The sequence below is a fragment of the Magnolia sinica genome, chromosome 3 (assembly GCF_029962835.1).
Source record: "Magnolia sinica isolate HGM2019 chromosome 3, MsV1, whole genome shotgun sequence".
Classification (NCBI taxonomy): Eukaryota; Viridiplantae; Streptophyta; class Magnoliopsida; order Magnoliales; family Magnoliaceae; genus Magnolia; species Magnolia sinica.
In genome coordinates, this window is record NC_080575.1 from 101,806,879 (window position 1) to 101,832,581 (window position 25,703).

General features: G+C 39.9%; 1 protein-coding gene and 1 non-coding gene across 3 annotated transcripts; both read left to right on the forward strand.

Moving 5' to 3' along the window:
• Positions 1 to 2,089: 2,089 nt before the first annotated feature.
• Positions 2,090 to 12,053, forward strand: LOC131240450 (beta-glucosidase 18-like). 2 transcript variants are annotated; one of them, XM_058238691.1, is made up of 12 exons: positions 2,090 to 2,248; positions 3,935 to 4,001; positions 4,119 to 4,177; positions 5,482 to 5,557; positions 5,906 to 5,980; positions 6,688 to 6,775; positions 7,570 to 7,822; positions 8,515 to 8,630; positions 9,482 to 9,731; positions 9,931 to 10,033; positions 10,756 to 10,864; positions 11,602 to 12,053. In XM_058238691.1, exons 1-12 carry the CDS (start codon positions 2,105 to 2,107, stop codon positions 11,804 to 11,806), a joined length of 1,545 nt encoding a protein of 514 aa, XP_058094674.1. In that variant the 5' UTR covers positions 2,090 to 2,104; the 3' UTR covers positions 11,807 to 12,053. The 2 variants fall into 2 exon arrangements, with proteins under 2 accessions (XP_058094674.1, XP_058094675.1); XM_058238692.1 differs by lacking the exon at positions 4,119 to 4,177 and having other exon boundaries at positions 2,111 to 2,248.
• Positions 12,054 to 23,674: 11,621 nt separating this feature from the next.
• LOC131241579 (small nucleolar RNA R71) lies at positions 23,675 to 23,781 on the forward strand. The gene has a single exon (XR_009169138.1). It is a non-coding gene; the product is annotated as a small nucleolar RNA R71 (small nucleolar RNA).
• The last annotated feature ends 1,922 nt before the right edge of the window (positions 23,782 to 25,703 follow it).

The window sequence follows — 25,703 nt, forward strand, 5'->3', positions numbered from 1 at the left end:
CACACGATCTCCCCATGGGAAGTTTATTTAAAACGGGTGTAATACCGTTAGGTGCAGTTACATTAGTCGCATTGTACGGATATGGATGCTTGAGGACAAGAAGCCCCCAAAATATAAGGATAGAGGGAATCTAGCAGCATTCCAAAATCTAAATTTCAAAAGCTTATTTTGAGATATGTACCTTTTGAGATTCCCACCTACTACTTACAGGTGGTGAGAGGTAAGTGTCGGCGTCCCTCAGAAAACAGTTTTAAACAATATATAAAATTGTAAAATCATGTTTACCCGCGTATCCAAAAAGTAGGAAGACGGGTGCCCCATCATAATAAACATTGTAAACTCATGCTTAAATTTTCTAAATTCACGTGGTGTGGTCCATTTGAGTTATGAAATGATCTAATGTTTGGGTTGTCCCTTCATCTCGATACGACGCATTTAATGACTGAACTAGATTTCATATACAGAGCATGTTGGGCCCCACATGCAACCTGAAAGTTTCTATGATGGGCATCTTATCCTTATTGCTCCCTTTGTTCCCTTCGTTGTGGCCCAATTGCTTTTTATTTTACAATTATATTCTCTTCAATGTACCCTTTTTGGAATTCTCACGGATATCTTAGATGGCACATAATCATAGGACGCGGATTGCGTACTACCCCCACCCGTCCCTAGCTCCAAACGGGTAGTTCTGTGGGTGGGCCCACCGTGATGTATCTGTACATCCAATCCGTCTATCACTTTTCTTAGATTATTTTTAAGGCATGAACACAAAAATGAGGCAGATCCAACGATCAAATGGACCACACCACAGATGACTCTTGCATTTAATGCAACTGACATTTAATGGTTTGTGCATTTTAATGCAACCAAGCTTATTATTTGGTGTTGTCCACTTGAGCTTTGGATCTGCCTCATTTTTGTGTTCACGCCTTAAAATAATCTGAGAAAAAGGATTGACGGTGTGGATGTAAAGATACATCACGGTGGGCCTGCCCACAGAACTGCCCGTTCGAAGCTAGGGACAGGCGGGGTAGTATGCAATCCGCTTCCATAATCATAATGGTGGGCCCTACACAGTTCAACTTATGAGAATTCACGCACGTTTTTTGATAAATGATCATTCCCCATTAAACTATTCCAAGTAATCCTTCATATTTAATAATACTAGGGAACGGTGTCAGCTGGTCTCTTTAAAATTTAAGGCTCACTAGGTTAGGTGGATGTCAATGGGTTGACCATTAGTTCGTGCACTGAGCCCTAGCTGGGTTTGGTGGGTGTCAATGGTTTGACCATAGTTAGGTGACCATCCATTGATCCCAACCCTCCGAAGGGATAGAAAAAAAAAAAGCAACAATGATAAATTCTTATCAATGGTTGATAATACTTGAATTTCATAAGTAAACGAGATACCATGCAATGCTCAGGTGTAGTTATTACAAATGGGTCGTGTTGGTCATTGATCCAACTGTCCATATTTTGTAACCCATCGTTTACCATTCATATGCCAAAAATATCCCAGATTGAAAAATTCTCGACCTTCCAAAAAAGTGGCCAACAAAGAAACGGTTGAGATATAGGCCAGCCAGATATGATATAGCTAGATCTCCAAATAAACACAATTATATTTATTTATTTATATGGCCAGCCATAATGATCTTTATCATTTCAACGTTTTGGATCAATGAACCATAGGCTCCACATGTGTGAACTTAAAAACAGTACACACACAATCCAATCGCTTAACCTAAAAATTGATGCATGCCATACCAAGCTAACAGGTCAAGTCCCTGTCCAAAGCCACATCTGGCTCCTTATGCCAGGAAGTCCATACGTCACTTTTGCGTGGCTTTTGATAGCACATTTTCAATCTCTTACAACCCTCAATTGGATTAAAAAAATCAAAGCTTATGTGGCATTTTTTGGTCAGATTCACCGACTTCATGTTATTCAAACACACGGCTTGACATATTTTAATTGCGTGTGAGATTCACATAAATTGGAAATTTCAATGCTCTATTTCTCTATATAAACCCCACCTTACCTACTCATCTCTCATTACCTAACCCCAACAGGAACACTAATATAAAAGTTCTTTAAGGATATTATGGCAATAAGAGTATTGAAGCTGAAGATGGCCCTTGCATTTGTAGCAGTGTTTCTTCATCTCTTTCCATTGATCAATTGCCTTCTTCATCGGAGCCAATTTCCTCAAGATTTCCTCTTTGGAACTTCAACTTCATCTTATCAGGTAAAAAGCATGTAATCACTGATTTTAGCTTTTACGCTACATTGCCAACATTTCATGGATTCTTTCACGTTGGTTAGGATGGTGGGATATGACCCTTATTATAAGAACCGTCCATGCTAGTTTTTAGGAATTGGGTGCAGCAAGTAGGCCGCATTAATCTTAAAATTAGTGGTGGTCTCAAAGTTGTCAATCCATACTCTTGGGAATGGAGCAGTAGGTGGGCTCATCAATCTTAGAATTGCTTAATTCCAAGACCCAAATCTGTTAATCTCAGCTTTTGGGAATTGAGGGCAGAAGGTGGGCCATCAATGTTGGAATTTGGTCACTACTTGAAGGCTCTAAAGTTGCCTTCAATCTTGGAATTTGATCAATCTTTGAAGAGCCCGAGTCAGAGCATATTCTTAGATGAAATAATCCAAATGCATGTAACCATGCAGCAAGGTGATGCATTGGATCAGGTTCATTGCTTGCAGGGAAGATAATGCATGCATGTGTTTAGCCTATGTGGGAAGAGGCTAACTAGTTGGGTATTTTCTACTAGCAATAGAAAATAGTTTTTTTTTTTTTTTTAAAGTTGATGTTGGTGAGGGGGGATTTTGAATAATAGATTGCATAAATACTGAAATAGGTAAAATATTATAAAATTTCATGATATGTACTGCAACCAAACATTACCATAAATAAATATGCATTCTATGGGATGCCTTACAAGCGCTTGCACCCGTCACTGTTACAGTTTCTTTTTTAAAAATAAAAAAAATAAAAAATTATTTCAAGTCATTGGATGTATTAAATTAGGGATAAAAAATAATTATTTACTGCATCCAACAATTGAAAATGCCTTGCACCACAAGGATAGGTGCAAATGTGACAGAGGATGGTGGATCTAATACAAAATAATGTAGCGAATGCATGGATAAAAGAGACGATCATATCATCATTTTGTTTTTAAGCATAGCCCTTGAATTCATGGAGATTTTTTTTTTCTTAAAATCAAGAAATATGATTAATATTATTTAGTGAAGTATTGATTATAATGTATTTGGTGTGTTTATATAAGCAAAAGAACCAATAAATTCCAAATTTAACTCCAAAATAAGAAATAGTAAAAAGTACTAAAAGTATTAAAAAGACATCTTATCCTATCAAAGCTGTGGCTGTTGGTAGTTACAAGTGTATTTAGGTTATTTTTTTTTATTTTTATTTTTTTCCAATCTAAAACCCCGACAATCTCATTTCTGCAATCCTAGCCCATCATTGGCTTGTTCTTTAACATTGACAGACATGAGTGGTCAATTTTATGTGAGAATGACTAGTCTCTTTGCAAATATCCAGTACAAAGTTTATGAATTCCGGTGATTACATGTGTATACCTTCTCATGGTATACACGTGTCACATACACTTTGTGAAAATGATGGGTTGACCCAGCCCATGAGCTAAATATACGTGCCTAGGCTCATCCCAGCAGGCTCAACCTGACATGATGCAACCCGGTCCCACTACTTATTTAACCATATTGGGTTAGACTGCACAAGTCCAAATCAAGATGATGCCCAGATCATCGGTCCTTAGACTGCACAAGTCCAACCCAACCTGGTCTACCCAGAGCAGAGTATCTTTGGTCCGGAAAAACAGGAAAAGACAGTATTATGACTGATTTATATTGATAATGCTTTGTTTTGTAGATTGAAGGGGCGTACTTAGAAGGCAACAAAGGTCTAAGCAATTGGGATGTTTTCTCTCACATACCAGGTTGGTTTTTTTTTTTTTTTTTTGGCCTTTTCTTTCTCTCTTAATTCAGTTTTTTAGGTATAGTAAAATAGAATTTTAAAATTAAAATTTCATTGAATTTTCATGTTCTATATTCAGGAAAAATTGCGGATGGAAGCAATGGAAATGTTGCTGATGACCATTACCATCGTTACATGGTATATATTATTATTATTATTATTATTATTATTATTATTATTATTTTTAAATCAAGAAAAATTTAATGGGCTTGGCAGATTTCTTAGATATTGGAAGATCTAACTGGCACGATGGGCAGCTAATTGTATATGCAATATGCACTCCTTGATTTTATTTGTTACAAAAACAACGTTACAATGAGAATCAAACGGCAGACTCTCTTCAAGAAAGAAAGAAAGAAAGAAAAATAATAATCCTACATCCTGTTCATGATATGAACATTGCCCAGTTAAAAAAGTCATCCCTTCCTATTCATGAGATGTCACAGACTTTGAATTTCAGTCGAGGCCCCTTAGTCTGGTACAACTAACAACCTTGCTTCGACTTCACACACACCCTGTGGATTCATATCTATGTGAATATACATTCGTAAATGTCATACATGTATATTTATACATGAGTAAGAAGATTTTTCATAATATTCGACTGCTGCCAGTCCGTGGAATCAAAGTCATACATGAGAAAAAAGATTTACCTTGGCCCGTCACGTGTGGCGATGCTTCGCTTACTTTAGTCTATCTTTGCTGGTGAGGATGTGGGCTTGCTGTCTTTCATTCCTCTTTCAAGAAGGATGTTTTTCTGTATTATTCCGGTCGAGGGAGTGGAGTCCGCCCACGTGGTGGTGTGGGTGGGTGGGTGGGTGTTTAAAAAACAATAAAATAAAAGAAATAGATGGCCCGGGTGTATTCATCTCTTTAAGGAAAAAGATGTATGATACTCTACTGTGCATCACTGGGTTATGCACACCTAATTGTGGTGGGTCCACCTGATACATTTCTAAACGATCCAAATGGACTATTCCATAGCCTATGTGACCAATGTCATATATAACCCATTAATTTTTTACAGTCCTTGGTTTTATCATCCAGACCATTGTCCCAATATGCCCCCACTGGGGATATAGTGTGCCTGAAAAATCTGTCATATTGGAAGAACCTGAGCTTGGATTAGTGGATCTAAGTGGCTGAGAGAAAATATGGAGACAGTCTACATCCATCAGAATGTGAAACTCTAAATATTGAAGGGTCAGGATCTTAAAATCTAGGAGATTTCAGCTCGCTCCATCCATGGTGGGGCCGCTAGAGTTAAACCCAGAAGCCAAATACTCACCCCACAAATATTACAATGGTCAGATGGGCTCGAGTTGGCCTTTTATGTCATATAGCTATCAGTCAACAAAAAGAAAAAAAAAAAAGAAAAAAGAAAAAAGAAAAAGAAAAAGAGAAAAAGATTAACACAATGATAACTTGTTGGACATGAGCAGGAAGACATTGAATTGATGCATTCCCTTGGAGTGAATTCCTACAGATTTTCCATATCTTGGTCTAGAATCCTCCCAAGTGAGTTTTACTTACATCTCTCCAATTTTACTGTTAGGACATCCAACCCCTCCAGCAGGTTGACCCACCATGAAGATCACATGGTGATAAAATCAGGCAAATCTACCGATCAGGCACACCACACTGTAGTTTGGACCAAATGAGAGGTTGTCCATTCTATTCTTTGGTATGTCCCATCCGATGAGCGGATTGACCTATTTTTCAGCCATTTGTTCTTCATTGTGGGTTTAACCTTTGGGACGGGTTGGATGTTCTATCCACTTGGCATGTTGACATTTAGGTGTGTCTGACACCTCATATTTTAGCAGAGACTTAATCTTCATTTTAATATATGTTAATGAACAACAGAAGGAAGATTTGGTGAGATTAATAGGGCAGGAATTGAATTTTACAACAACCTCATTGATGCTCTCCTTCTCAAAGGTAACAACATCCTCTTGTTTTTTACTGCACAATATCCACCATCCATCTTTTTTGTATTTTTTATTTTTTATTTTTTATTTTTTATTTTTTATTTTAACACACGCACACACACCCCGACACACCCACGCTAGTGGAATTTCACCACCTATGGGTACTGGAACCCTTGACCCGGTGTTGAAACTCCTTAGAGTCTACCACCGGAGCAAGAGCAAGGACCCTACCTGCTCGTACAGTCAGCCTAGCAAGGAGACTGCACAATATCCACCATCCATCTACCACACATACATATTAATTTGCTTATCCTACCTGCTCGTTCAGTTAGCCTAGCATATGTGTGCAATATTTTCTGATCTGTCAATCAGGTGGGCCATGCAGTGTGGGTGCCCTGGCCTATATTTCAGTCCAGTCAACTCATCAGAAGGACTAGAGTGCATAAAAGAAATGGACAGCTAAAACAAGGGTTTTTTCTGTACCCATCCAGCACTTTGGCTCATCTGATGAGTTAAACTGGCCAGAATTCTGGGCCAAGGTATGTACACTGTGGGCTCTGCATGGGTGGTATACATGTTTGTCGCATATGCCGTACGATAGGGATTAGCAAAAACTCCATTTCTATCTTATATCAACACACACACACACGCACACATGCATATACACGTGTGTATAATGATTTTAATTAATTATTTTCTTCTTTGATATTTTAATAGGGATCCAACCATTCGTTACAGTAAACCATTTTGATATTCCTCAAGAACTCGAAGACCGATATGGTGCATGGTTAAGTTCTCAAATTCAGTAAGTTTTCTACCTTCTGCTGGGACAGGTTCGGTTTGGGTCGGGTCAGTGTCAGTTCAAGCGTGACCCATTTCCTAAACTGGCCAAGGACTTGGCCCAAACACGTCCCATAACCCATTACCATGTGGTCCAACCTGACTCATTAAAATTTCATCAGGCCTGACCTATCGCATTAATAGTAATGGATCTGGCTCGAATGACCTGACCCAATCTGCACGACTCAACTCATGGTCAAGAAGGGAATTATAGGCTAAAAGCCTGACTCAAACATACACACAATATAAACATCATGTGTGGATACTTATCTTCTATTAGTTTGATCCGGGTTTTGAGCCACCATCCAAACCTATTGAAAGCATATATGCCAAGTTGGGTCAGGTCATCCGTCCATGGGCCAAGTCTATCGACTCAGACTCAGTTAGACTTGATCTGGTTCGATCCCATGAGTGTACCCCCACTTGGGCATGCAAGTCAAGCTGATGCAACCTAACTTGGGGAGTCTTAATTCGATTCGGGACCGAATGAGTGGGTCCAAGCCACCGAGTCTTTTAACCATGACATTTACTTAATTGGTCTATGTTCTCTAGCCCTATGCCGATCAGCTACCCAATATTTTGCTTCACCCAAACCCGCTTCAAAACCAGATCAAGCTTGTTAACCCACAGATTGACCTGACCTATGGTGTTATAGCATTAAGGCACACCTTGTCAACCAAATGGAGCAGTCTGGTTTGCTTTGTGGTTTACTATTACATGGTGGTCTCTTGATTCTGTTTTCAATAACTATTTTTGCAGAGAAGATTTTGGATATTTTGCAGAAGTATGTTTCAAGTCTTTTGGAGATAGAGTAAAATACTGGACAACCTTCAATGAGCCAAACCTTATGGTGAAACTCAGTTACCTCACTGGTTTATACCCTCCTGCCCATTGTTCCAAACCATATGGAAATTGCACGACGGGTGACTCTGCAATCGAGCCATACATTGCAGCCCATAATATCATTTTGTCCCATGCCACTGCGACCGATATTTATAGGAGAAAATATCAGGTAACGGATTCTTGCTTTTGTTTTGTTTTTATTTTTTCACTACACTAGTTGCACGAACCTTCCCATGCATGTAGTTGCATACGGACACGTGAGTATTCATACTATGCACACGTGAGTATTCATACACCGATCCAAACCATGAATTCATTTCAAACCACTTTTCTCAGTCCAGAGCTAATGAACCAGGCCCATCTGATGATTCTAGCAATTCATGTGTTAAGCCTTTTCACACAAACATATAGGATTGGTTGGTTAGTAGTTATCTTCGTGTGACCAAAGTGGTGCTTTGGAGGAACAAGTAGTCCAAGGTCGGATCCACTGAATTGGACATCTTTACTATACGAATGATCTCGCTGTCCTTTTGCGCATCCCATTTGATTGGATGATTTGGATATTTGATTGGTGTGATTTTTGCAGGGTGCCCTATTAAGTGTTGGTAAGATCCAATAGACATTTTCCATCAATAACATAGGCATCCAACGGGTCCAAAATCCAAATGGGTGCATGGGAAGTTTTCCATGCACTGGGTTCCCTGGAGCACTTTCCACTGGTTAACCACATAACAAGGAGAGTTGTAATTTTTTTGTCTAAAAATACTTATGCATTCATGTATAAAAAGGAATTATAATGATTTAAAAAGTAATATTACCTTACATTGTTTTATAATTATCATGCATTTTTGTGGATTTCAGGCTAAACAAGGAGGTTCTATGGGGATCGTGGTGAGCGCCATTTGGTATGAACCACTTAGAGATATTCCGGCGGATCGTTCAGCAGCTCAACGGGCCCTGGCTTTCCACACTGCCTGGTAAACAAAATCTACAACTTCAGAGTAAAAATTGTGAATTTTGAAGTCTTTATAGAGAGAGAATCAGTTGGAATATAAATTACAGTCCACTCAGCAGATAACTTCCAATGAGTAGTGTGTGTGCAAAATCCATCCTGTCTAATAGGTTGTCCCTATCATGAGGATCGCCTTCAGCAAAAGTCAGCCACATTCACTTTTCAGGTGGACCACTCTTGTAATTTTCTATCTATCAATGGGTAGAAATTGTTTCCTATGTTGTGATCCGCTCAATGAGATGATGGAGCTGATTTTTGAACTGGGCTAGGGGTTTGATGTCACATGCTCTTAACTAGTAGGAAGTAATCAGGTGGGTGGACTTCTAAGGTAGATTGTTAAATGGTCATTCATTCGTATAATTAGGAGTAAGCTATGGTGTAAAAATCACACCGGTTAGATGAGGGAATTATAAGCCTAAGATCAATAGCATGAAAATGGACAACCAAGGTTGTAGTGAATCTCATGAAATATCATGAAAATTTGTTTAGTTGTAGCGAATCTCATGAAATATCATGAAAATTTAGTTGTAGTGAATCACATGAAATATCATGAAAAGAAAAAAAAAATAATGTGTGTTTAGTTGTAGTGAATCTCATGAAATATCATGAAAATTTGCACCAAATTAGATTGATTAATCATGAAACATCGTGAAATATTATGATATTTGGTGCAACCAACGCACAATATTCATGAACTGTGTAATATTTTCTTTTTTGTGCTTGTAATTTGTTTTGATATTATGACATGTTATTAGAAGTTATACTCTTGTGAACACTTCTATTAATCGGAAAACCATTATTGCACCCAAATTGCAGGTTTTTAGATCCTATAATTTACGGAGATTATCCACCCGAAATGCGTCAGATATTGGGGTCAAGATTGCCAACATTTTCATCGAATGACCGAAGAAAGCTACAAAATAAATTGGATTTTATTGGAATTAATCATTATTCAAGTCTCTATGCGCAAGACTGCATGTTTTTTTCATGCAACTCGGGTACACCTGAAGAAGACACATACACATTGCTCACCGGAGAAAAAGACGGTCGACTGATTGGAATGACGGTGAGAAAAATACAATATATAAATAGAATGTTAGAGAGAAAGAGAGTATTCACTTCATTCAAGTGACAATTTTGCCCATGAGATAATAAGGACCAGTGTAAGTTACAGGGGCAAAAAGTAGTCATTTTGGTGAAGGTGAACGTTAGGCTCATCAGTACCGTTGAATTGAGTATCTAAATCTCCCGATTATTTTATGCAGACTGGGATGCCAACTTTATACGTGGTACCATGGGGTATGGAAAAGATTGTAACGTACATCAAGGAAAGATACAACAATACACCCATGTATATCACAGAAAATGGTAAGCTATTCTTTTTTTTCTTTTCTTTATTATTTATTTTTAAAGACATGATTCTGGGCCTTAGTTCACTGCATTTTAAAAAATGTTTAGTGACTCATATCCTCACACGTGGCATAGATTCTGCAATCCGGACAACTCAAATTGTGGGGTAGATTTGGATGGAGGCTACATAAAAGAAAAAATCACACTGATTGAGCAATCCTAACCATTCAATTAGTGGCTCTCTAATAAATGGTTAGAGAATTGAACAGTCAGTGGACCAAATTTTGGCCATCAGATAGTTTAGAGCTGACCCTACCTTGGCCTATTGCTACCCCAAGGTGACATGTCATATGAGACTATCCATTTTTCCCTGTAATAATAATGTTAAATCATTATAACCTCTCTAACTTCTACAACCATGGCTATAAGGACCTTTAGCTATTTTTGGTTATGTTAATGTGCTCCTTCTATTTGCCTAAATTTTTTAGGAGGAATTTCTTGTTTTTATCATATAAATTGATTGGTATAGGGGAGTTTTATAAATTGTTTCATGATTTATTATTATTATTATTATTATTATTATTTTTTAATACAGAAAATGATGAGTATATGGGTGTCTATGTGATTATTTCATCAACTTTTTTCAATTCTCGATAAGGAACATTCATGTAATTTATTGATATTAGACAATGATTAGTTGATGGTGTTTATATTTACCATGAATGGTATTATCATTGCAGGGTACCCACAAGATAGTAAAAATGGTGTTTCCAAGAAAGAATTGCTCAATGACGTGGAGAGAGTAGAATACTTGCGTAGCTATGTGACTTCCCTATCCGGATCTATGAGGTATTCTATTAGAAATAGATAGAAACAATAACATTTTTTTTTTTTTTTTGCGTACAAACCTTTTATTTATCAATATTAAACCACCACATTCCTCTCACCATGTGCATCTAGTCAAGTGTGTAGGTGCTTACATACATTTACATGATACATGTATGTATGTATGTATGGGTATATGCATGTCTAGATTCATCATGCAATGGATGACCTACTTGAAGAATTTCGGCTCAAAGGCACACTGCGATGCCGCTTCTGAAGACAGTTTACATCTTCCAATGGTATAATAGAGCTCTTGCATACAGTCTCTAAGATTCGGTCAGCTAGACCCTTACAGAGATTGTTTGGTCCGAGTACCAAATTAATGTCTATCATAGGTTTGCAATATAAATAAGATAGACTATTATCTTTTAACCTTACTCAAGAAACATGAATGACTCAAAGAAGAAATAATGAAAAAAAAAAAAAATCGGGGCATTCTAAATTGGCTAAAGTTTAGGAATATATAGGCTTTAAGTACGTGATTTTTGGTGTAAAGCCGCATAGATTAATAATTATGATACATAAATGGTATTAATGTATGGATCCTTCCATACATCATTTGATGGATAAATGTATGTATCACTTTGATATGCAGATAGTTTTATAGAGAGTGTGTATGTACAATTAATTAGAACACAAATTATATATATTTGTAGACTAAATTTTAAACACATGCAACAATGCTATTATCATGCTTTCAGGAAAGGAGCTGATGTGAGAGGCTACTTCACATGGTCTCTAATTGACAATTTTGAATGGGCATTCGGGTATACGCTACGGTTCGGGCTTTATCATGTGGACTACAATACATTGGAGAGAACTCCTAAACTATCTGCCCGATGGTACAAACGATTCCTTAGCAGCCCAAAGATGCTAAAACAGATTGGCGGCAGTGATTGGAGATAACGACATGTGTAGTCTTGGTCTCTGTTCAAATGACTGTGATGTATATATGATATTTTATTTATGTTGTGTAAAATAATTTTTGGGTTTGTTTTGATTAATTAGTACATGATTGTCCACTCTATTATATTTTATTCAATGGATAAGTGTATGCTCCATTCCACATTCAATTTATCCCCACGTAGGCATGTCATAAAACATGCCCCAAAGGATGTAATACAATTAATTTGATCATTTGACTATTTTCCAAGTTGTGATGTCCATCTCCAAATTTTAATGAGTGTTGAGGAATCATTTGATTATTTGCCAAGTTGTGGTATTCATTTTCCATTTTTAATGAGTGCGGAGAAATGCTAAATATAAGTAGCACACATGTATGTGATCCATGCCACTCATCATGTGGGTGTAATGCTTTGAAAATCGGGAGTCAAGTAGAAATCCAACTCCCGAGTTCCAACGCATCACTTATGCAACATATTTAATGATGATTAAATGTTATCTTTATTAGTGCATAAGACATGAATAAGATTAAGCTAAATCAGCAAAACATAATTCAGGGACAGTTATAATACGCAAGCAGAAGACTGAAACAGACATGTATAACTTTACAAATCACTATAGGTCTCCAACGTATGTATGCATTGCCAGGTCAATAATTACATGTATTGTTTGAAAATACAAATGTTAAAAATGTAACAGTCCACTATAAGTATAACCTTGAAGCCCCGTCGATCAGAACGGTATACGAGAACCCACCTGAATACAGCATATATGAGAATGCCTCCTCATCATACTCAAAGTCCAGCTCCGCCTCATAGACTACGCCATCATCTGAACCTACAATAGGGTCTGGTTGGTGTTTAAAACACCGTCCCGTAACGTGGGAGTGATTGATCAACTCAGTGGAACAATAAAGCAAAGGTTAACATGTTATCAATTCAATCAAGCAATAATGATAAAGCAATGCAATTGAACATTCCTAGGTATTCTTATTAATGCAGGAATGGTATGTATAAATGATGCATGCCCTCGCCTGCACTCCCTCAGCGATCTTCATCTAACGGTCGCGCATGTCAATCACTTCCTCATGCTCTCTATGTTGAGGGTCAAATATTGCATATTAGACCCCAGTTATTACCTGAATTACGAACATGATACTATTTTAATGGGCTATTTTAATCATGTTTGTGATGCAAAGAAAATTGAAGAGCATGGATTGAAAAGGATGCTAAAGGTATGGATTTGACGCTCTGGCATCACCAAGGCATTGGAAGGGACTCCATGGGACTAAGATTGAGGATTTAGACACCAGAGATCAGAGAAATTCCAGCCACTCACTTCAAACAGGCCATAAAAATGTCCAGAATACAAGATCACAATGTTCCCACCATCTGATTGACTCGAAACTTCATATATGGCCTGAAGACCCTAAATAAACCGTACACATCAAATTTCAGTAGTTGGATCCCTATGGAAGTGGTCCAATGGTCAGATCAGCCCATGAATTACTGATCTGAGGCCCACCTGATATTCAGATATGCTTCAAACTTGGGCTCTATCCATTAAATGAGATGAGAAAAGGGACGAACGGATCAAATTTCCCACAAACATCAAGGTAGACCCCACTTCACGTGGCGGGTGTACACAGCGAGTGTACACCCGCTGTGTACCGGACCAACCAAATGGGTCAAAGTCAGTTTTGACCGATCTTATTTCTTAAAACGGAAACCTCCATTTTCTCTGTTCGCAACAGGGCGTTGCGGATAATCTCAGTGGGCCACCATATGGACCCATTAGCTCAATCTGAGCCGTCCATTTGAATCATACGAAGGTCTTGATCAAGATATGGTAGTTCTTGGTCTGAAGAATGCCAAAAAGAGGTTGCAAATGTGCTAGATGGCAGAATCCTCGTCCAAGATCAAGCAGGTGGGCCGCTTCAACGAAAATCCAAAACCGACCATATTTGACCGGATTTTCGAGGAGAAACTGATGGACGGTGTGGATTTCGCTGGAAATTTTGACTATGGGCTTCACCTATCATCAGCGCACGAAACGCACAGACCCTATTACAACGTCTTAGATTTTTGATTCATGGCCGTAAATTCGATCGGATGCAAGTAATTTTTATGTTGCTGCCGCACCAAACTGAGGGTGCGTAAATACCTCCAGCTGTCTCCACCGTCTGGATCTCTCCGCACCGACGTCTCTACGCACTCCTCTCCACCGCCCTTTCACAGCTGCTATAAAGAGAGAAGAGAGAAGAAAGAAGGAGCATTCAATCTTTGGACGATTACAAGCGAGAGAGAGAGAGAGAGAGAGAGAGAGAGAGAAAGATAGAGAGTAGTTTCTGTTTTTCTTTTCTTTTGTTTTTGGAGAGTTCCAGCCGCATTATGTCGGGCTAAACCTCTTAGCTAGGGCCAAGAGGTGAAGCTTGTAGCGTGATGGGAGAACTATTTGCTTGTGCCTTTTGTTTAGACTGAACTACTGTTGATTTTAGTTAATTAAGGGAATGTTTTTAGTTTTAATGGTCTGTTGTGACTAAAATTACAATGGGTCTGCGATAGCTTTGAGCATGTTCCTTTCCTTTTTATGTTTATGACGACAGGAAGCCCTGTTGTTCACCATCGTCTCCTGGGCATGATCGGATGACGGTACCCTTCCTAATCTTCATATCATGTTGATTGGTTATTAATTAGTTTAATTCTGTTGTTTACTTTGTCTCCTGGGCATGGTTTGGTGATGGAGTCCATTCTAATTTATATACCTTTCAACTCTTGAAAACTAGAAGAAAGGAAGTTCAGTCTTGATTTTTATGGTTACACCCTTCAACTGGATGAAGATAGACTCCAAGTCCAGATGAGTTTTTGATACAGGCATAAGATCTCCCTGATCTCTACAAGTGGATCCTCTGAATCCCTAGTTTCCTACCTTTGAATTTTACATATTTTAGTTTACTATTTCACCATTATTCCTCAAATCCACTTGATTTAGATTTCATCTTTTTCTAGTTTTAGTTCTAATTATTTTCAGATTACGTACAAGGTTCAGTCCATTGGGATTCGACCTCGGTCTCACCGAGTTTATTACTACATTACAACCCTATACTTGGGGAGTGAACACTCTACACATCGCCAAATGACACATGCAATGTGGTGCATGAGCGTGATTACCAAGTTCTTATTAGTCCTTGTCATACAGCAGGATTGGGAAGCTAAGGTACCTCCCTTGTATCAATTCTCACACAATGATCCTTTCTAGGGTCATCAGTCCTAGTAAATCTCATATAATGATACGGTTCTAGGACGCTGTAAAGGGCTCGTCACCTTATCAGTCCAGGCTTAGTTTGTACTCTGGTTGCTACGGAAAGCCTCGTCGCCTCTACGCAGTCTTAGGGTACACTCGAGGTCACTACAAAGGGCTCGTCACCTTATCAGTGTAGGCCGACAGCTCGAATACAGTGTCCCATACCACCATATTCAGCTCATGAGTCTGGGTTGCTCACTGGTCACTACGGGGAGGCTCGTCACCCTAGCGTATGCTGACAGCTCGACCACGGTGTCCCATACCACCATGCCCGGCTCATGAGTCTTAGCGGATCGAGGTACCAAGGTTAAAGGGATTTTCACTGGTGAGTTTGGTACCTTAGATTCAAACAGTAGTGTTCATACATAGTAAACATACATCGGGTCAATCGGGTTACTTGACGAGCTCGACTAGTACAAGCGTACGTTGAGTTGATCGACATGAAGTGCGTAAGCACTCCGTGTGGCCTAACCACTGCCGACATCCCAAGTACGGCTCGAATTATCGATCACGTCCTATGTGGTGAAACAACCTCAGCCACCTATTCAATGCCTGTTACCGATTGCCTGGACTATAACGAAGTCCCAAATACATTCAATTTTAACAGATAATCATATAAGATAATCAGAGCAGTAATGAATGCATAATTCCAATCATACAAGCATGTGAGCATTTGATAGATTTCAACTTAAACATAAATTCAAGCATATGCAGTCCCTAAATAAAACAGAGAAAGAATATCATTACATGGAGGAAATCATACACATCATCAAGGTAGTTGAAAATCTTATCTCAACAATCATATAAAGTACCTGATGCCAAGTACTTGCTCATTCAGACATTTTTATGAACACTTATACTACACCTCTTTAACATACACAACGTATGTTAGCCATAACATATATTGGGCCAATCCTTTCGCCAAGGAGTTGTTACACATACAACTAGTATAAACACATGACAGTTAATCATGGCAAACAAACTTTCAAATTCCATACGTATACGATCCTTTCTACATATACATGGTGTCACGCCCCGAACTCGGAAACCGGGCTCACAAAATTCCCGATCGCCGAATCCGGCGCCGACAGCCTCCGTAGAACCCCATTTTCAGGTCCCGGCACCCATTCACCAGATTCCGATCCTGGGATACTACAAAGAGGATTTCAAGTCATCAGTCTGATTTATAATGAGCATAACAAAAGCATAACCCACAAACAATAACCACAAGAACACCACCACAAAATCCACTAAGATCAAAAACTTTTGAGTACAATGCGATAGAAAAGGAAAATACAATGTAACAAAAGAAGCAAACTCCAGAAGCTCAGCTGCACGCTCCAACTACAGCGAGACTATGGCTGCGACTGCGTCCTGACGTCACCTGCACGCATCAATCGTGCATAAGCTTATGGAAAGCTTAGAGGGTGGTGTAAGTGTGTGCGCAATATAAACGTACTCAAAATGCAAGGTCAGAGTGATGTGGAAACATGGTAATGAGCACATGAATGCAATCAGCCGTACCAAGGCTATGCGGTGCAAGATATGAATGCCATCGGCCAAAACACGGCCATGCGATATGAAATGCAATTCAAGCATGCCAATCCTCAACATGTATCAGTACAGTTCTCATTCTGGATAATCACCGGGGTTCAATACACTCCAAATGGCACTGTCGCTCTCCTAGCCGCACAGTCCAAATGAGCGTAAGAAACCTCACTATCCGCCTGACCAATAGTCTGCCAATACCTATCCGGCACGTCGATAGCGGACCCATTCGCGAGCTGGTCAAACTCAGCCTAGTATTGCCCCTACCCTCGGGCGAGTAAGGCCACACTCCTTTCCAACCGACCACGACACAGTGGGAGACGCGGCCTCCTGGTATTCGGCCCTCATGCGCTCGTATATCCACTCGGTCTCGACGTTGGAGTCATCCTCTGGTACCATCGGGTTTAGAGATTTTCACCCAGGGACATCTATGGTGCCCGTATGCTAGAATCAAATATTTCCGGTCTCCAATCCTGCCATCCACGATGTATCTGTGGAGGCTATGGCCCTGATGTCGCTAGGGCATATAGTAACTATAATCACACAAATGCAAGTGCATGAGTCACATTATCAGTCATGCAACAGTCTGTATGTACCATGCACTTATATGGGGCAACTCCGCCTATCAGGGAGCCCATAAACAGTCTGCCCAAAGGCATATGCTATGATCGGTCACTCCTCACGTCAGGCATACATATGATGCGAATGATCATGAACCATGGAACTATACTAAACATGCATATAGGGATGGGCTCTGCGTATCACAGAAATGGGCCTAGACTGACTGCAGAGTATAAGTATGAACCTATCAGTGGCCTTAAGGAGTGTGACAATGCGGACATTTAACCAACATTGTCCTTACAATGTGGACGTCAAACCAACATTGTTCCCAAGGCATGGCCCGCCATAAAGTACCATTATACAAACCATAGGAAATCACACATTGCAATGGACTAATATACATCTCATTGGGCCTCGACCCATAGTGCTCAGATACATCAATGGGCCATCTCATATGGGCCTTATATAAGTCAAGTGGGCCGCATTAGTGGGCCTTATGTACATTGCAATGGGCCATAACCCATGAGCCTTTGAAAACATCACAATGGGTCTCGTAACATGGCCCTTATATATATCAGAGTGGGCCTCGACATCGGGCCACCAATACGTCGAATGGGCCTAACCTCATGGGCCTTATATATATATCAAGGTGGGCCTCCCCAACGGCCAGAAATACATCAATATGGCTCCACCACATGGGCCTAGGGCCCACCATAATATTTATTTGAATCCAACCTGTTCATAAGGTCACTTGGACCTTGGGTAAGGCCCACTGAAATGTTCATTTGAAATCCAACTTATTCATAAGGTCACACGGGCAAGGGAGGAGGGGAACAACAATTTTCAGCTGGATCTGAAACTTCTGGGACCCCGAAAGGGTTTCAATGGTAGAGTTCAATTCACACTGTTTCTTGTGATGTGGGCCGCCGAGCGTTGGATGCCTGATTTTTGAGAGGGGTCCATGTCAAATAGTGACCCACCAAATGGACGGTGTGGATAAAAAATATAAATAATGGTTGGGCCCACGGATGGAGCCGTGGGTCCCCGCCTCGCCCATCGCAGCGCGCTGCTGCTGCTGTTTAAATTTTTTTTTTTTTAATTTTATTCTTAAATTTTTTTTTTTTGTTTTGGGGCCCACCGAGATGTGATTCACAATCCAGCCCATCCAATATGTGAGTCCCACCTAACTGACCTTTCAGACCAAGTTTCAGATTCATCCAAATTTCAGGTAGGCCCCACCAAGTGTTTTTATATGTTTAGGAATGTCTTCACATGATTTTTGATGGTATGGCCCGCCTGAGCTTTGTTTATGGCTGATTTTTGGAGTGGACGTGTGGGCTGAGGGGACCCATCAAATGGACGGTGTTGATCAACAAAAAACATCAAAGTGGGGCCCACAGCTGGGGCCGTGAGCCCCAGCTCGGCGTGGCAGCAGCAGCGTCAGCGCTGCTGCCTCCCTCTTTTGTTTTTTTTTTTTGAAAATTTGATTTTTTTTTACGGATTTTCATAGACGGGGCCCACATCCGCAAAATCCACTCCAGCCATGGGTCCCTATGGCTTGATACAAGCCCATAGAGTCCAATATCGGGCTATTTTTGATATGCAGGAGCCTTAGGGAGTAAACCGAAGGTAGGAACACTGTTTCCTATGGTACGGCCAGCCAATGGGATCAACTTCATTTTTCGGCTCAACGCCTAAAATGAGTTGATGAACAATATGGACGGTTTGGATCTTACATATACATCAAAGTGGGGCCTGCATGAGTGGCCCACCTCTCCCTACTCTCTTCTTCTTTTTTTTTTTTTTTTTGAAACACAAAGGGGGTTGCTCGTCCAGCGTCCAGTGACGCTGGACGGCGTGGATAAACACATGTCTTGTGGTGGGTCCCACATGGACGTGGCCCACCAAATATATATGTATATATATATATATATACATATAATATATATATCATATTATATATATAATACATATTAAGTTATATATATTATATATATTATATAAAATATAACATATAAGTATATATATACAAAAAAAGTGCATTGGGCCCATCCAAACAGTGGATGGTGTGGATCATCACCTGTGATAGAGTGGGCCACGCCGTCTGGTGTAGATGGACGGGGTAGACGTAGCACATATTGGTGGGATCCACACCATTACAAAGAGAGAGAAAGAGAGAGATAAAGGGAGATATACGGTGAGATAGAGGAACCCCGCCACTATGGGCCCTCTTGATTAGATCACATACATCCAAATGGGTCCCACCAACAAGTGGGCCCTGAAATTCAAAATAATGACAAAGCACCCACCTTATCTTCCTTCTTCTTGGTCTCTTAGACTCCAATGCCCCTCAGCTTCAACTTTGATGGAGGATGATGGACTCTTGATGGTGAGGATGAGAGATGGGAGGGTGTAGATGGATGATGGAAGGTGGACCACACTTGAGAGGGAGAGGAGGCTTGGACGTTTGGGGCTTGGGGTTGCTTGGAGAGATATGAGAAAATGAGAGAGAAAATGAGAGGATGGGAGTGATATGAGGTGATGGAGTGATGGGTGTAATTAATGGGGCATGGGTTTGTTTGAAAAGTGAGTAAAGGAGGGATGGGTGAAGAGAGAGAGAGTTGACTTTGTGAAGAAAGAGGTATGGGTTGTTGTACTTGAGATAAGGTTGCATTTAATGATGATTGATGGGACTTATTGCGTAGAGATTCCCTCGAAATCCGCAACGCGCGGTGTTTCTTCGGAATAAACACTGATCGGCATCTTCTTACCTGGGTATCGGTTCGGTGCGCAAGTCACGGCGTTGGAACCGCGGCGACGACGCGATCGTCAAGACATAAGTTTCAGATCGAGCCGATGTCGGTGCGCGGGACCTGGCTTAGGATCGTGCGCAAACACCGAATTCGGTGCGAAGGTTGCCGAAATTTGACCGGAAGGACCGCAGAAGCTAACAGAATGGTACGAATTAGGACACGGGTCTTACACATGGAATACACTAAACTCAATATAGTTCATAAATATCTGAAACGCGAAACAAACATTGCATTTGGCATGTGAAATTGCACCTACATCAGTAATAAACCATTATCTGACATTGAAAGCCTTGAAAACCATAACCTATACGTTTATAGTCAGCACCTTATGCCGGTAAACGCGTAACGGATTCGTTTTAGATACTTAGCCTTTGTCAACGGCGTATTGACAACCTATAGCATGAATTAGGTTAGTTATTTCATAACTTACATTATCTGAAACCCTAAAACAGATTAGGGTTAGGTTTTCTTACCTAAGAACGGAATCAGAATCGCCTGTATAGCGATACAGGAATGGTGGTTGAGTGCGTGGAATAGTGAGATCGAATCCCAGAAAATATCTCTAACTCTCACTCTCACTTTCTCTCTTTTCCCTTTTCTTCTCTCCTCTCTCCCCTAGGGTTTCTCAAATTCGTATGAGGTGAGAGAGAGAGGGTTTAAGGTCCTTATATAGGCCCAGGACTGATGGAAATGGCCCCAGGGCCAAGGTATACTTAGGTTATATCCAAATACGGACTGTTCCGGTCCAACGGAGCACTTCTGGTGGCCCCTTTTCCACGTGTGGTCGGACTTAAGCTCCCTGACCATGGATCTAGGTTAGGCTGAGTTTTCGTTCCGATCGGATTTACAGATCAGCTGTGGCGGGTTAGTTTCAGTTCAACGGTCACGGTCACTCGATCAGGGCCACAAGTACATGGCCATGTATGGGACATTTCTCCAGATCCAAGGGTTTATTTAGGTCAGATTCTGACGATCTGAATCCTTATATTTGCCCCGCAAGCGACACGACTCAGATTACTTAAATTCGAATTTTACTTCTAAATATATTGCACGTTTCTCACACACTTCGCTCCGGGCTCAAATTGTATATTTATGGACACTATTAGGATTTGATTTCCGAGGGGGTTGTCAAGTCCAGTAATGCGGTCATATCCGTATAGTTTCGGGGTAATCGGACTTTCGATGTGCGATTTAGGTCCGACACGGAGTTTCGGTGTGCTCCCGAGAGCAACCGGGTTTAGGGATGGATTCTAGATTTCAGGGTAATGTAGCGTCAATGATTCTGCATGGTTTGGGTCTTGCAGATCATATTTAAAGTGATTAGTGCTAATTTCATAAGTACTCTAGTTTAGCACTAGTCAATTCTCGCCTAATTTCTAAAGGATTTGGTCCTATGTGATTTCTGCCTGAGGTAGTACTCGGGTCTTTGTACGGATTTTTCCCGAGACGTTACAGTGGGTTATCTTGAAATTCAGACCAAGATGAACATCAATCTGCCCACATCTACGTAATGTATGTTAAGTGTGGACATTGGACAATTTCTCATAACGATCCCATTTCTTTGGTACACCTATGGCCCACCTGATGAGCACCATGGGTATCGTACAAATGGGTTGCATTACCACATGTCAAAGGCAAGTGCCAAAAATTGCAATTCATTAGCCACACCATGGGCCACACTATAACGAGGAGTCAAGTGAGAATAATCAACAAAATTTTGAAAACAATTGCAATAAATGGTTTGGTAGCAAGGCGAATGCATTGGATTTACAAACGTTTCATCCACAACGTATCATATGTAACGCTCTGAAACCTAACAGTAGAGTACGATGACACTCCAATTTTTTACGCTTGAGTGCGATACTCTAGCTGCACAAACCCAAGTGTCGCCTAAGAATGCCGCACGTGGGGAAAATCTCCCACGTGTGTACTCAGTCATATTAACATTCATTCCAAACACAATAAATCAGAGTAACACATTTCAAATTTAGTAAATATCAAAGAGAGAACATGATAAATAAAACATAAAATAATGGAGTAAATGTTCACTCCCCAAGTATAGGGTTGTGATGTAGTAATAAACTCGGTAAGACCGAGGTCGAATCCACAGGGACTGAAACTTGTATGTTTCCTGAAACTAAGTAGAAATAGAACTAGTCTAAGATGTGATCTAAAACAAATAGAATTTAGGGAATAATTGCGGAATAATTATCTAAAACTTAAGTAATTCAGGATGATATTGATGGGTTCGGTGTCCAGGATGATAAAATCTACAGGGTAGTAAAATCTATCGACCTGGACTAACACATCCTCAATTATCCCTCTTGGTACACGAACAGAGCGATCAGCAAGTTGTAGTGTAGTTAGGGTAGGTTTTAATTCACCCAAACCTAACTGTTTGTATACCGAGTAGGGGATCAGATTGACGCTCGCTCCTAAGTCAAGAAGTGCGTGATCAATTCGATGGTTCCCGATTACACATGATATGGTTGGGCTACCGGGATCCTTGAATTTCTGTGGCACGTCTTGCTTCAGGATGGCACTCACTTTCTCAGTCAAGAAGATTTTCTTTTGAATAATTTTCCGTCTTTTGGTCGTGCATAAGTCTTTCAGAAATTTGGCATATGAAGGTATCTGTTTAACGACATCAAGTAGAGGAATGTTGACTTTCACCTGTTTCAACACCTCTAGGATATCCTGAGAGTTAGAGAGAGGTTTTGGTGAAACCAACCGTTGGGGGAATGGAGCAACTGGCTTCTCTAGAAGTTCCGGTTCTAATTTGTGTGGGGCATCACTGGATCCATCATTGTTGTCCTCTTCTGGTTCTTGAGGCTTTTCGGGCCTAACCAGAAGAGTTTTATCAATGATCTTCCCACTCCTAAGAGTGGTGATGGATTTAGCATGCCCCATCTGATTTGAAGAGCTAGAATCATTATTCTCGTACTGCGGTTTAGGGTTGGGGAGAGGTTGTGCAGGAAGCATCCCCTTTTCTATAACCGTCATACGAGAATCTATCTTTTGCATAAAATCTGTAATTCCCCGCATTGCCTGAGCCAGCTCTTGTATGGGATTTTGAACCGGTTCCTCTTGAGGTTTCACTTGATTTGGATTTTGATTGAAGAAACCTAGAGGAGTCGCCGTTTGTCCATTCCTCCAACTAAAGTTTGGATGATTTTTCCAGCCAGGATTGTATGTATTGGAATTAGGTCCAGTAAAAGGTCTTTGATAGTTATTTACGGCATTGGCTTGTTCATTCAACACTCCTCGAAAGGCAGGTATTGTAGGACAGTTTTCAGTTGTGTGAATGTTGCAATCACAGATGCCGCAAACAATTTCATTGACCTTATCCTTCTTTCCTTCCATGGCCTCAACTTTCCTTATGAGCGTAGTCACTTTACACTTGAGATCATCCTCTTCTTTCAAGAGATATAATCCACCTTTCTCCTTTAATTGAGTCGGCCTAGACGTGGTGTTCGCCATTGGGTAATAGTCCCATGATTGTGTTTTTTCAGCGAGACTATCGAGGTAATCCCATACCTCGTCAACATCTTTGTTAATGAACTCTCCATTACACATTGTCTCGACCATTTGGCGCATGGAAGATGTCAATCCATCATAGAAAAAATTTGTAATGCGCCACGTTTCAAATCCGTGTTGCGGGCATGAACTGACCAAATCTTTGAACCTTTCCCAACATTGGAAGAATGTTTCATCTTCCTTTTGGGCAAAGTTCATGATCGCTTTTCTGAGGGTAATCATTTTATGATGTGGGAAGAATTTTTTTATGAATTCCCTCTGCATATCGTTCTATGTGCCAATGGATCTAGGACGCAGTGAATGTAACCACGTCTTAGCTTTCTCTTTTAAGGAAAAAGGAAAGAGTTTCAGCCTAATTGTATCCTCAGATACATTAGGAAAACATAATGTAGCTATAATCTCATCGAACTCTTTCAAATGTAAATATGGACTTTCTGATTCAAGTCCATGGAATTTGGGAAGGAGTTGGATAACTCCTGGCTTGATGTCCATTTGTCCTGTGTTTTCAGGAAAATTCATGCATGAGGGCATACTTACTCCCGCCGGTTGTAGATAATCTCGTAAAGTACAAGGCGGGGGTGCCTGTTGCACCTCATTCTCATCTTGGGTATCCTCCACCCTTGGTGGAAGTAGAGGAGGTTGGTCTTCAGCCATAACCTCAGTTAACTCAGGGGATTTCGAGCGGTGTCTAATCCTGCGATGGATAGTCAACCCCTCAACCAATCCTCCTTCAGTCAAGAGACGTCGAGTGTTGTCACGGGCCCACTTGGGCATGAAACACTCGCAGCCCTCAATCAAATTCAAAGTCTAATCCTAAAAAAGGAAAAGGAAATCTAAAAAGAAAGAAAGAAAGAGTTGGAAAGAAATTACCAAATTGATGCCCCTAAGTTAAGGACCTGCAAAATAAAAATAAAATAAGTTAGATTCTAAAAGAGGAACAATCCTTTAAAATAAAGGTAGTAGTAAACTAATTTCTAAAAGAAAGTGAAAATTTCTAAAATAAACTAGGAAAGTCCTATACTAGAAAGTAAATTACTAAAAGAGAACTGAAAAATAGAAAGTAGAGAAGGAGTGTACCGAATTAGAGATTTCTATCTTAAAGGCCTACAAAATGGGAAGGTTAGTTTCTAAACAAAGATTCTAAAAATAAATTAGGAAACAAAGTAGATTTTAAAACAGTTAAAATTAGAAAGTTACTAAAATAAAAATAGAAAGTTAATTTCTAAAAAGGGAAAGAAATAACCTAATTTCTAAAAATAAACTATTTCCTATAGAAGGGAGGATACTAGAATTAGAAAATTTCTAAAATTTTAAACCCTAATTCTAAAAATAGGAAAAAGTAGAGAGATTAGAAAGGAATTACCAATTGAGAAACTTATGTCAAGATCCTATAAAACAGGAAACAAGTTAGTTTTGAACTCAAATAAAAATAAATAAAAACTAAGGTTAGTAAAATCCTAATCTTAAACTAATCCTAAAACCAATTAATTTCAAAGAATCGTAACCGTCAGTCCCCGGCAGCGGCGCCAAAAACTTGTTCACTCCCCAAGTATAGGGTTGTGATGTAGTAATAAACTCGGTAAGACCGAGGTCGAATCCACAAGGACTGAAACTTGTATGTTTCCTGAAACTAGGTAGAAATAGAACTAGTCTAAGATGTGATCTAAAACAAATAGAATTTAGGGAATAATTGCGGAATAATTATCTAAAACTTAAGTAATTCAGAGGAAGGAAACTAGGGATTCAGAGGATCCACTTGTAGAGATCAGGGAGATCTTATGCTTGCATCAGGAATCATGGAAATCAAACTGAATTTACTTGATCTAGGTTTCAAGAGATGAAGGGTATATAAATTAGAATGGATTCCATCATCTAACCATGCCCAGGAGACAAAGCAAACAACAGGATAAAACTAATTACCAACCAATCAACAATGTATGAAGATCAGGAAGGGTACTATCATCCAACCATGCCCAGGAGACGATGGTGAACAACAGGGCCTCCTGACATCATAAACATCAAAAGAGAAAAAGAGATATTCAAAGCCATTGCAAACCCATTGTAATTTCAGTCACAACAGACCATTAAAGACTGAGAAAATATTCTTTTAATAATCAACTTAAAACCAAGTTCAGTTC